At 29.5% G+C, this 13,519-nt stretch overlaps 1 protein-coding gene across 1 annotated transcript in view; it reads left to right on the top strand.

Annotated features, from left to right (window-relative positions):
• The window catches only part of LOC117170031 (BAI1-associated protein 3), an 83,010-nt gene extending 71,087 nt beyond the window's left edge, over positions 1-11,923 (top strand). Inside the window, exons 20-22 of the mRNA XM_033356548.1 lie at positions 2,728-2,972; positions 5,010-5,218; positions 11,121-11,923. Coding sequence (XP_033212439.1) covers positions 2,728-2,972; positions 5,010-5,218; positions 11,121-11,212 — 546 coding nt within the window. The 3' untranslated portion in view covers positions 11,213-11,923. The remainder of the gene's footprint in view (positions 1-2,727; positions 2,973-5,009; positions 5,219-11,120) is intronic.
• Positions 11,924-13,519: the final 1,596 nt, after the last annotated feature.

The following is a 13,519-nucleotide window of genomic DNA, read 5'->3' as shown; positions in this document are numbered from 1 at the left end:
CTAAGGATGGTACTATAGAACGCCACCTCAAGGTAGGCCTAGTGGCGCCATCTCTTGGTCAGGCCGGAAACTTATCAATCCACCCTCGTATATATATATTTTTTTTTAATTTATTCATGTTTAAATATTATCATTACTATTATTAATTAAATAAGATTATCAAACAAAGTTTAGAATCTGTAATAATTTCAATTGTTTATCAAATTAAATAATTTAGTAGCAAAATAAACAAACAAAAAATACGAATTTAATTCAGACTGTTTTCAAAATACTGATCTTCATATTTAATTTTCCTGATATTAAATTACATTTTTTGGATGACTAATTACAGCTGCTCTTATTATTACTAAAAATTAGGTTTTTTTAAATTTTATATTCATAAAAAGTAACAAGTTTTTAATGATTGTTAGTATTTTTTCTACACATAAAAATGCAAAGTCAGGACTGCCTGATCGGATCGCCATCTATTGGATATTTTTTAAACTACGTTGCCCCTCCGGATGCTACAGCGCGAGCGATTTATAGGCTAGTTTGCAGATATATTTTTAGTAAAATGTATGAAAGATTTTTTTAAAATGATTTTTAAAACTATATTCTTAGTGTCCCTGAGTCACCAATTTTTTTTTGGTAAAAATTTTTCACTGTGCCCGAGAGCTTCATTTTCAAAATCCTTGATCATTAATATTCAAATAAAATCATTTTAATTTTTTCTGATTTTAATAAAAAATATTTTATAAACGAAATAAAAAAATATTTTAAATACAAGCTAGAATTTTTTATGTGTTTTAGTTTATTTTAACCAAATAAAATGTCTTTTCTTCTATAAAAGACGGCTTTTTAACAAAATACTTAAATTTGCAAGTGATGTATTTTTAACTCAAAAAAATTTAATTTAAAGCCAAGGAAATTATTGCTTTTAGTGAAAAAAATAATGATAATAAGAATTGTAAACTAAAAAGACTAAACTGTTACGTTTTGAACTACATGCATAAGTCTTTAATAAAAAAAAATGAATGTATAACAAAGTAGTTTTATATTTACCCAAGTAGCTCCAGTTTTAATTAAAAACTAATAATTTAACTTTCAACCAAAGAGATGAATTATCAACTAAAAATATAAATCTTGAGAAAAAAATTCTTAACAAAGTGATTCAAGCAAATCTTTAAAACAAAATTTGTAGTAGAATACTGAATCAAAAAATAATCATTTTTAACCGAAAAGTTGCATTTTCGTTTATAAGAATTAAATTTCTAATAAAACATATGAGTTTCTAAAGCAAAAAGATCTTTAAAAAAATATTTGAATTTTCTGTCAAAAATGGTTTCACTTGTCTTTTTAAGACTAAAATATAAATTTTTTAACAAAAAATAAGTTTCTACGAAACAATGAAATCTTAAATCAAAAAGCCGAACTTTTTTAACAAAAAGGGATGAATTTTTAACAACATAGTTGAATTATTTGCCAAATAGTTGCATTTTTATCTGAGAAAGATGAAATTTATACTAAAACAGATGACTTTTTTATAAAAAAAGGACAAACTTTTCTTGAAGTTGAAGTTTCATCCAGAAAATGTTACAGTTCATTTTTTAACACTAAAATGTAAACTAAACGCAATGATGCTATTTTGTTGATCAAATTAATTGTTTAATTAAATTTTGATGCTAGATTTTTGCAGATTACTGGTAAAATAATTTTCTGAAGAAACGAGAACCATCATTACTTAAAATTGGGCAGATTCAGTGATAGTATTCAGACTATAATTAGTTACTAAAAATGCACAGATAAAAAAACGTCAACCAAAAATCAGCAAAAATTTTAAATACGATTTTAATTAACCAAACTATAAATTGCATGCAAAAAGTACATTTTTTTATGAAATAGTTCAATTTTGTACAAAATAGTAGAATATTTAAACAAAAAGTATGACTTTTTACAACATAGTTTAATTTTCAACCAAACAGAAGCATTTCCATACATGAAAGATGAAATTTGTACTAAATCAGATGAATTTAAAATCAGAAAGACACACAATTTAAAAAAGAGTTTAATATTAAGCTGAACATTTGCATTTTTATTCGAGAGAGATGAAATTTCAGCGCAAAAAAATTAAAAAGAAACCCCCAAAGGAATAGTACAATTCTCATCCAAAATAGATTTCACTTGACTTTGAAAAATCAAAATAAGAACTGTAAACCATAAGTTAATTTTCTGCTAAATAGTAAAAATTGTAAGAAAAAGGTAATACTTTTTAATTAACAAGACTGTTAAACCTTCAACTAAAATGTTGCATTTCTGTCCATGAAAAATAAAAATTCCACTAAAACAGGTGAATTTTCAAATCAAAAAGACAAATTAGAAAGAAAAGTCACCAAAAATATATTTCAGCAACAAAATATCAAAATTGTAATTTGCAATTGAAAATGTCGTTTTAAGAGAAGAGTTAAATTTTCCACCAAATAATAAAGTTGATAACTAAAAATATAGTCTGCAGGAGGAAGTTTTTGCGAACTTGCAAAGATTACGTTCATGAATGAAGGACCCCCTCCTTCCTTCCGTAACGAATAGTAAAAAAATATCTTGACCCCCCCGCCCCCCTACTCGAACTGTTATTTAATTAAAGTATGGTCGCTATACCTCAGTTCCTTATTTCTTCTTATTTTATCAATTTATTATTCTGATTATATGCTTTTTGTAGCGAAATTCGTATACAAATAAATATTTTTTTAGGACCAAATGAACACATTTACAGTTGAGTATGGAGTTTTGACAGTAAGAGCTTACTTGAATCATGATTCACTTTGTGTCGAGGTTATAAGTGCCAGAGACGTGATTCCTCTTGATCCAAATGGACTAAGCGATCCCTTCGTAATAATAGAACTTCTTCCTAGACGAGTTTTTCAACATTGTGCTGAACAACAAACGAATGTTAAAAAGAAGACTTTGAATCCTCTCTTTGATGAATGTTTCGAATTGTAAGTATCTGGATCTAATTTTAAACTTTTATTTTACAAATTTACAAATTAAATAAAAACTTACCCAGATAAAAATGTGCGCGCACAATGATGGCGTAATGACTCGAATGCCTCCGGATTGTCTCAAACGCCCCGCCACGCCATCACGCGAGCAGACAGATGCGTCCTCAATTGCGACGCATATAGCTCGCACGCGTGAAAGTCGCATGCATGACGGTGATATGCGAGCTTCAAAATTCATGCATGATTTGAAAATATATTATATTACTATTATTATCAAACAAGAACAGGAATAAATGCAGATAAAAAATTCACTTTTATAACTTATATATTGATTTTAATACGCGGTTTTTTATCTTTAAGTATAGATCTAACAAAAAATACTAAATACTATCTTTTATATTTGAATATACCTACCTCTGTTGATTATAATTTAAAAAATTACTGATATGGATTTATTGATTTCAAATCGTAGATTTCAAATTATTTATGTCTTACGGTCCAATCGTAAATCAAAAAATAAATATGAGTCAAAAAACCTTGTTCTTCGAAACTCAGATATTTATTTAATAGAAAAACTCCTTTTGAAACTTCCTGACGTTTCGGTACACATGCGTACCTTTTTCAAAGGTTCTTAACCTGAGTTGATGATAGTTTAAAATAGTCAAACAGATCAATTTTCAGTCAAAAAAAGTAACATTTCAGTCAATTGTTTTAAAAAATTAATTAAAATTTAGTCATTTTTTAGAAGTGTCCAGAAATTCTTCGAGACTTCACTCGATTAGAACTACATTTTTTTTAGATTTGTATGAGAAAAACAAATTAGAAAAACAACCTACGCTAATTTGTTTTTCTCATAAAAATTAAAAAAAATGTAGTTCTAATCGAGTGAAGTCTCGAAAATTTTTTTGAGACTTCTAAAAAATGACTAAATTTTAATTAATTTTTTTAAACAATTGACTGAAATGTTACTTTTTTTGACTGAAAATTGATCTGTTTGACTATTTTAAACTATCATCAACTCAGGTTAAGAACCTTTGAAAAAGGTACGCATGTGTACCGAAACGTCAGGAAGTTTCAAAAGGAATTTTTCTATTAAATAAATATCTGAGTTTCGAAGAACAAGATTTTTTGACTCATATTTATTTTTTCGATTTACGATTGGACCGTAGGACATAAATAATTTGAAATCTACGATTTGAAATCAATATCCAACTATTCCGTTTACCCCTAAAAATACATCAATTCGAAAACAATTAGGAAAAGGAGAAAACCCACGCGGAAAAACTCAAACGCACTCTAACCAAAAGTAAACGCGTGCTGTTGGCGGGAAACTGCGAGATGCTGCGGGAGAAAGAGAGTAGCATGATCTGAGAGCATGGTGCGGTGAGAGTGGGAGACTAGTGTGCGCGCGACGGAAATCATCATTTTCAAATACTGAGCGCGCTCTTTAAACTTCTTGCCTGAACCTGAAAAGATTATTATAAAATTGATTTTAATTTAATTAAAAATTTAAGATGTAAAAAAGAAGTACTTAAAATTTAAAAAATTCAATTTAAATTTTATGCAATTAAAATAAATAATTGTAGTTTTAAAAAATAAAAAAATATATTATGTGCTATTTTACAATAAAATTCAAACAATGAAAAGGCGGAATGATAATTTTTATTATTTTCTTCATATGACACAATTTGTAATATTTAAATTTTGATAAATAAACAATATCTAGGATTTAGTTATATCACCATTATGGAATTATTTATTAATTATTAGCAGGATGGACGCACGCTTGCGTCGCAGACAGGCTTTCATACACAGTCATACGTGACATACGCCGTCATGGCGATATAAGACGATTTACGCACACACTCTACCTTCATATCACAATAATGTGACTGGTGATGGCAGAATGCGTGCGTTATAGCTTGCATAACGTGCCTCACGCGCATGCGAGTACTGTACGTCGCAGATTCTTATCTGTGTTTTTACACATTTACATAATATACATTTTATAAACAAATAATTATTTGTCAACAGTTCGGTGAGTGTAGAACAATGCAGAAGTTCAGATGCAATGGTTTTATTCACTGTAATGGATCACGATGTACTAACCGCTAATGATTTTGCTGGTGAAGCTTTTTTGGGACTTAGCAGCATACCTGGGGTTGCAGATTCTAATGCTAGCATCGATAATTTCCACGGCCTCAAACATCAAGAACTACCCCTTATGCAACAGAAAAATAAGCGTATGTACAAAATATGAGTGAATGTAGATATTACTCAAATTTCTTGTTTACCGACAAGTTAATTTCTACGGGGATTGATGTACACCCTCCAAAGTAAACAAAAATATTCAAAGTAAACACCATGCGCTTACAAAAAAAGCGTTCGTAGCCTATTTATACGTGAAATCAGTCTGTCAAATCTTTCCCCTCCTTCTATCACTCCTGCGCATCCATTATCAGATCCTATCCATTCTTTATCATCACCGCCTTCCTCACTTCCCATCCACTCCTTACTAATACTCATGCCTCGCTCTCCTTCCTTCGACTTGCCCGCCTCTCACATCCGGCCCCGCTCACCCACCCCACTTTATATCTGCTTATTTCTGCCCCTTACTTCCCCTTCATATTCCTTTGGCGATTACCCGTCACTGACATCCTTCACTTCCCCTACATTTCTTCTAATATTTCCCTGCTTCCCCTCTCAAAATGACCACAACCTACTACCTCCACGCTACTTTCGCTCGCCTCTTCTTCTCTCTCTTCCAGGAAGTAGTACGACGGATAGACGGCAAGAGCCTAAAATCGTATCTCTGGACATGATGTATTAAAAAAAAATGTCCTTCCCTTAAAAATCGTAGACCGAGTATTATAAATGTTTACTATTTCTTCCATAAGGTCAGGAATATACTTTATAAATTCAAGTGTATAACAAGCCTTTGTATCCTCTTCTTAGTTAGACTCATTACACAAATATTTCCCCCAGCTTCCCCCACTTCCCTATCCCTCACTTCATTTACTTCATCTTTCATACTTTCCCCTCAATTTTTCTCCGATCATTTCCTCTAATTCTGTCAATTTTCAACTAAATTTCCCCTGATTCTCTTTCTCTAAATTCACCAACATCCTCTCTCGTTATTTTTTCTCACTTCCGCTACTTATTCCACGTCGTTTCCCATTAATCTCTCTTCCCTCATTTTCCTTTGTTTTTCCTTTTTGAATTCCACTCACCTTCCCTTCCGGCAATTCACCTCACTTTCCCTACCTCTGCAAAAATCATTTACTCTCACATAACCTTCTTCCTCTTCCTTTACATCTCATTACTCCTTCTACTTTCCACTTCCTAATTTTCTCTTACTTTCCTTACTCAGCCCTCATTTCCTCTTATTTTTCCTACTCCCTCTTCATTTTCCCAGATTCCGCCTTCTTTTCCAAGGTACCTTTTCATTTTCCCGGGTATCTCTGCATTTCCCCTACTTGCTCTACATTCCCTTCACTCATTTCCAATTACTTCCCCTCCTGATACCAGCCTTACTTCTCCTCATTGATCTTGCCATACTTCTTTTCTTACTTCGCTTACTTCCCTCTCTCCTCATTTCCCCTCGATTCCCCTTTTTGAAAGAAGTACACTAAAAACAATCCTTTTTTGAAAAAAATGTGGAGCTCTTTGTAGTGTTTAGTGTCAAAATCTAATTAATTTTAAGTATAATGATGAGTTTAGAAATAAAAAGTTATCCTTATTTATCATTAAGGGTAAAAAATACCTCTCAAGTTTCGTTTATTGGTTTTTCGATTTAATATAGTCTCAGGTAATCAAATGTAAGTAAATGATAGTTTCTCATATTATACGTTGAAATATATTCTTTTCAGCACAAAACTATAGACAGCTATTTGAAAAGGTAACTAAATTTAAAAAATTTATAAAAGTTGAAAAAACTTTAAAGTGGTTCAAATGAGGCTTTTTTAATAAAACCATTAAAAACTGTTTCTTTTTTTTCAAAAGAACCCCTGATTATTTGAATCGTAAGAAAAATATTTATGGGTCCCGAAAGTAGATTTTTGTGAATAACAAGCTTACTTTCTTTAAATGATCGCTGCAAATAGATTTTTCAATTTGCAGAGATACCGTTTTTTATAATTTTCCAAAACTATGCATGATGTGTTTTGTTTAAAAGTTTGTATTGTTTGCGTGCCAAAGTAAAAATACACAAACAGCTGTAGCTTAAGGAAAATGAACATTTTTTTCTCAAAAACTGACTTAGAGTACTTTTGATCATGTCTTGCTTTTACCAAAAATTAGGGTTTTCATTATATTTATCAAATTTTCACTTGGAAAACTATAAAAAGCTCAAAAATCATTATTTTTCTCTTAAAAACTGCTTTTTTTTAGATTTTTGCACCCTCAAACAGAAATCTTTATAGTTAAGTTTTTGCATTAGGGTGGTTTAAAAATTCATGGAAAATTTTTTTCTCTAGAATTTTCATGGACACAGGCCAAACATTTTTTCGAATCTACAGAAAAATAAATCCATCTTTTCTTAAATGACGTTTAGGATAAGGAATGCCCCCCATGACTTTCACAATTAACCATAAAATATGAATAAAATATTTATTTTAAAATATCAATACCATACTTCCGTTTTATAGGATCCCAAAAAACCCCATAAGTGAAAAAATGGATTTGTCGAGTTTTTGGTGATAGTTATGACTTTTGTTGCAGCTTTTTATTGCAAATTGTTTCGCGAACATAAAAGACGATTTCATAATGATAATTAAATGTTTAATTAAATTGTTTAAATAATGTATTAGTGTTTTTAGAAATTTCCTCATAGAATAGAGTTAGAAAGTCAGAAAGTCCACTTTTAATCCAATTTCCTAATATAGGAAGTTGATCTTCATCAATTTTAGTAAGAGTGTTACTTTAAAAAATTTATTATTATTGCTAATATTATTCTTTTACAATAATGCTACAAAATTTAGTTTGAAAAAAGATATACTTTTAGTCCAAGTTCTAATTATAATAAGTTGAATAATTAAGTAAAGTCTAAAACATTAATTTTTTGAACAATTTATTATTATTATTATTATTATTGTATTTGAAGAATGCTAGAAAGATGAGGTTTTTTTTTTTTAATTTTGGCTTTTTGGCAGTTTTCCATTAGAGATCAGTAGTAATTCATTCAAGCTTATGAAAATAATTGTTTAAAAAATGTATGATAATTGCTAATAATATTCTATTTGCTCAACCTTAGAACCTTGCATTTTTTCCTGAAATTTTCAACTATTTATCTATGTTTCATTATATGTGACTTAATAAATAATTTTATTTAGCGAAAATAATTGATAAAGCAATTTATTATCATTGTGAATAATATTATCTTTGCTTAATATTAGAAGGTTGCGGTTTTTTCTGAAATTTTCTGTCCTTTTTTGACTTAGTGGGGCAATAGTTAAAAGTTAACAAACAACTTGTCAAAACAATTTAATAATGTTTTCCGAAAAAATCGCAACCATCAGGCATTTATATTTATGAAGATAGCCATAAATAACCATCTTATTAACGATGATAATACATTTTTTAAACTATTATTTTTGTTAACTTAAATGAACTATCACTTCCCTGTAATTGAAAATTGAACAAAAAATTAATTTTTTTAAACTGCAATTTTCTAGCATTATTCTAAGAGAATATTATCAACAATAAGAATTATTTATTTAAAGAATCGCTTGAATTGAATAACCTCCCTCAAATTGAAAAATCGACAAAAAGTAGACAATTAAAAAAAACGCAACTTTCTAACTTTATTCCATGAGAAAATTTCTATAAGCAAAGATCATTTTCATTTGAAACCCCACAAAAAAGTCATCATTAGCGCCAAATACAAAAGTTATTTTTTCGTGACTCGCAATAATTAGCTAACTTTGACCCGTACTTTTCGTAAAAAGTATCATAGATAATAATGTTCACTTACGATAAACTAACAATAGCTCATTATTGCCGAATATTTAAACCAATTTTATAAAAAATGCACATTTTCACAATTTTCTGATGAAAATGCTTGATTTTTTTGGCGAAATCAACATAAAATGTTTCGCCAAAGACTTCTTGCTATCATATTTTTATGTATACCATAAAATATCAATTTTCAAAACAATTTTTATAAACAAAAGCACCTTCTAACCATTTTTTTATGAATAAGATTGATTTTTTCGTGCAAAAAAAAATCAATTTCACTCATGGAAAAAATGGGTAAAAAAAGCATTCATATATTGTTAAAAAAATTAGTATTAAAAAGAAATTAGTAAAACGTGCTTTCAAACATGGTTAAGAAAATTACCATGTTTTGATCACGGAAAAATGTGACAGCAGGGTATCTGAAAATACATTTCAAGTTGATTGCGCAGAAATAATCAATCCTATTCATTAACAAATGGTTCGAATGTGTATTTGCTTATAAAAATTATTTTAAAAATTAACATTTTTTGGTCAACATGAAAAATTTGATAGAAAGGAGTTTTTGACAAAACATCTTAGGTTAATTCCGCAAAAAAATCCAGCCTTTTAAGAAAAATGGAAAAAATTTACATTTGTTCATAAAAATTGTTTAAATAATTGTAAATAATAAGCTTTTCTTAGATCATTTTAAGCGCAAATTATTATCTATAATACTTAATACAAAATATATGGGTTAAAATTAGCTTATCATTGTGAATCACGCAAAAATGACTATTACTCATTAATTTGTATATAACAATAATAACATTTTTTGTTGTCAGTCTAAACACTGAAAATTATTTTTATTTAGTTGCAACATTAATTCATGACCTATTTTAATAATTTTGAAAGTCTTAGAAGAAATTGTATCGCGAAAAAGTTTAGCTAGAAAAAGATTGAACTTTGATGTTAAATAAAAGATTTCTTTTGAGTCAAAATAAAATATCTGCAATTACTTGTTATACCTGTTCCAAGAAAAATCGCGGCACCTGTTAATAACATTTTTCTTTAAAACAAAAAAATCAATTTATTTTTGTGTGGATCTGAACAATTTTCCGGTCTGTCTCCATGAAAAAAATTTTTTGGACCACCCTATGGGGTAACCGTCTGTCCATCCATCGTACCTTTTCTAGGAAGTGAGAGAAAGGAGAAATAAGGGCTTGGCTAGTGGTGGAAATAATGGTGCAAAGGCATTGGAATGAAGGGTAAATAAGAGGGGTTGTAGGGAAAATTAGGAGAGAAAGATGTGAAATAAGTAGAGAAAAAATAGATGAATTAAAGTAAATGAGGAATGAGCATAGAGAATGAGGAGAAGTAAAGTAGAAGAAGTGATGATAGGAAAAGTTTTTGGGTGAGACAAAGTAGGTGAAGTGATAAGAAATGATGTGAGTGGAAGTTGAAGAAGTGAGTGAGTAAAAATGAACGAAAATAATGAAAGAAGGAGTAGGAGAAGTGAGGAGAGGAAAAGCTTTTGAGTAAGGCGAAGTAGGTAAAGTGATGAGAAATGATGGGAGTGGAAGTTGATAAAGTAAGTGATTGGAAGGAAAGTAAAGTGAGTGAGTAAGTAAAAGTAAGGAAAAATAATAGGAGGAGGAGTAAAAGAAGTGAGAGGAAAACAATTTTTCAAGTGAGACGGAGTAAGTGGAGTGATGAGAAATGATGGGTGTGAAAGTTGTGGAAGTGAGTGGAAAGATGGTAATGCAGGTGAGTAAAAGTGAGGGAAAATAATGTGAGTAGGAGTAGGCTAAGTGAGGGGCGGAAGTGTAGCGTAAATGAGGCAAAGTGAAAGAAAAAGTGGTGAGGAGAAGTAATGGAAGTACGGTGACATGAGGAAAGGAAATTTAGGGGGCTTGGGGGAAATTAACTTAAAGAAGCAATGTTTAATAATGAGTGTGAGAGGGTAAGAAGAAGGGGAGCTGGGAAATTATGGGTGGATGGAGTTTAAACGACCTAATTAAAGTCTAAATAGCTTACGAAACCATTTCTTATAGGTACACTGTTCGAAAACTTTTGCAAAAAACGTTTGATTACTATTAATTTTTAACTAAAAGTTAAAAATTATTCATCCTTGCACCCTTAAAGGAATTTTCAAATATAAAAGTTCTATTTATAAAAATAAATAATAAAATGCATTTCTTTCTCTCATTTCAGACCACCCAATACTGCAGATTTTGGAGTTGCGAACAGGCGATAAGCTCGCACTTGATTTCGTAAAAAAGCAAAAACTGCGTTTTGCCACCTAAAGAGAAACGTTTTCCAAAAACCGTTATGAGACGAACAATGAAAAAAAAACCAAGAAAAAAAGTGGCACCACGAACCAATCAAAGTCCATCCCTACGAGAAAAAGTTCGCTCACGTTGCTCCTTATTAATCGAAAGCGTAAAACTTGTTCATTTCCGTGTAAATGGTGTCGAATGTAATTGGTGTCGAAATAGGGGCTATAAATTAAAAAGAAAATAAGTGAAAAACTATTTTTGTGTCAATGTCGAAGTCAGAAAAAAACAATCTCTGTGGAAGGAAAAAATATTGCGAAAAAAAGAAAAAAAGTAAATCAATAAGAAATTGATGTGCTGTATCTGTAATGATAATATGGATGTCTACAAACTACTATACTCACGCACCTGGAAGTGAGGCGACCTCGAAATTGATTCAAGAAGAAATCAAAAATTAATATCACGAGAGACAAAATTAAGGAATGTTTATAAGGAACAAAAATTTTAAAAGGAAGACATTTCAACGATTTTTCAAATCGAGAAAAATTTTTTTTTAATGTGGTTCTATCGCAAAAAATAAGAACAAAAACTATACATTATTTGCAGCATTTTTTATTAAATTGAAGAATCAATCACTTTGTTATATTAAGAATTATTTCACTTAATGAATGAGGCTTTTGAAAATTAAATTTAAAAAATCGATACTTCAATGTTAAAAGATCAGCTAAATCAAAAAAAAAATCTTAGTAATTATTGCTCTCTGTTTTAGTAAATGAATAAAAATTATTTTGAATACACTTTAATTTCTTTAAATTCACTAATATTACGTTGATTTTACGTAACATTATTTTTAATCCTTTCAAATTCTTTTAACATTATTGACATCTTCTGAATTCCGCCGGAAAGTCTTGAATTATTTTCGAGTCTTAGGAATTCCCTAAATTGTTGGAATCGCCTAAATTCCTCTAATTAGTAAAATTCCTTAAATTTGTGCCAATTTTTCAATTCTCAGAATTCCCTTATACCAAAGATTTACAAATTAAACAAAGAATTCATCGAAGTTGAAAAGAATTAATTGAATTCAAAGACTTTAGAGAACTCATAAAAATCTATAAATTCACCGAATTCAGAAGATTATATAAAAATTTAAAAGAAAATATGTTCCAGAGAATTTCAAAATATTTCAGGCATCTGGAATACTTAAGCAATGAAGGGTATTCAGGAAATTCAAGGATTACAAGGATTTTACAGAATATAGTCTATTTTATTGTTTTTAACGCATTTTGGGAATTTAGGGAATTTAAATATTCCGAGGAATTGAAGGAATTTCAGGTAATTAATAAAATGCTCGGAATTTAAAGAATTGGTTGAATTCAAGGAATTTGGTAATTTTATGGAATTTAGAGATCTTCAGAGATTCTAATAATTTTAATAATTTCAGTAATTTAATTAATTTCAGTAATTCAATTAATTTTAGGAATTGAAAATATTTAAGGAATTTAATGAATTCCGAATTTTTATGATTTCGGAGAAATAATTGATTTCAGAAACTTCAAGGAATTCTGAAATTTCCCAGAATTTGGCGGATTCCGAATATTTCATGACTTTATGTATTTCAGGAAACTGGAAATATTTCAGGGATTTTAAAGAACTTAGGGATTCAAGGAATAAACTGTATTTAAATAATTTCAAAAAATTTAAGAAATTCAGGAAATTCCGATAAATGAAGAAATTAAAATATTTCCAGGAATTCTAATATTTTCATAAATTCAGGGAATTTCAGGGAATGCAAAGAAACCACGGTTTTCTGAGGAATTCTTGAAAATATTTAATTCTTAGGAATTAAGTATATTCAAGTAACTCAAGATTTTCGGGGAATTTAGAGTTTTTCGGAGGTTCTAAGAATTTTAGTAATTTCAGCAATTCAAGTAATTTCGGGAATTCAGAATATTCAAAGAATTCAATGAATGCAGAATTTTTTATGATTTCGCAGAATTCAGAGAAATGAATAATTTCAGAGAATTCAAGACATTCTGAAATTCCCTAGAATTTCGCGGATTCCGAATATTTCATGAATTTATGAATTTGAGGAAACTCGGACTATTTCAAGGATTTTTTCGGGGAATCTAGAGTTTTTTGGAGGTTCTAAGAATTTTCATAATTTCAAGAAATTTCAGGAATTCAGAATATTTAAGAAATTGAATGAATTCAGATTGTTTCATTATTTAAGAGAATCCAGAGAAATCATTGATTTCAGAAACTTCAAGGAATTTGAAAATTTCCCAGAATTCTACGGATTCCACTGAACTTAAACAAGTTCAGAATGTTTCAGAAATG

Source organism: Belonocnema kinseyi, chromosome 3 (assembly GCF_010883055.1).
Source record: "Belonocnema kinseyi isolate 2016_QV_RU_SX_M_011 chromosome 3, B_treatae_v1, whole genome shotgun sequence".
Lineage (NCBI taxonomy): Eukaryota > Metazoa > Arthropoda > Insecta > Hymenoptera > Cynipidae > Belonocnema > Belonocnema kinseyi.
This window is presented reverse-complemented; position numbering and strand designations above follow the sequence as displayed.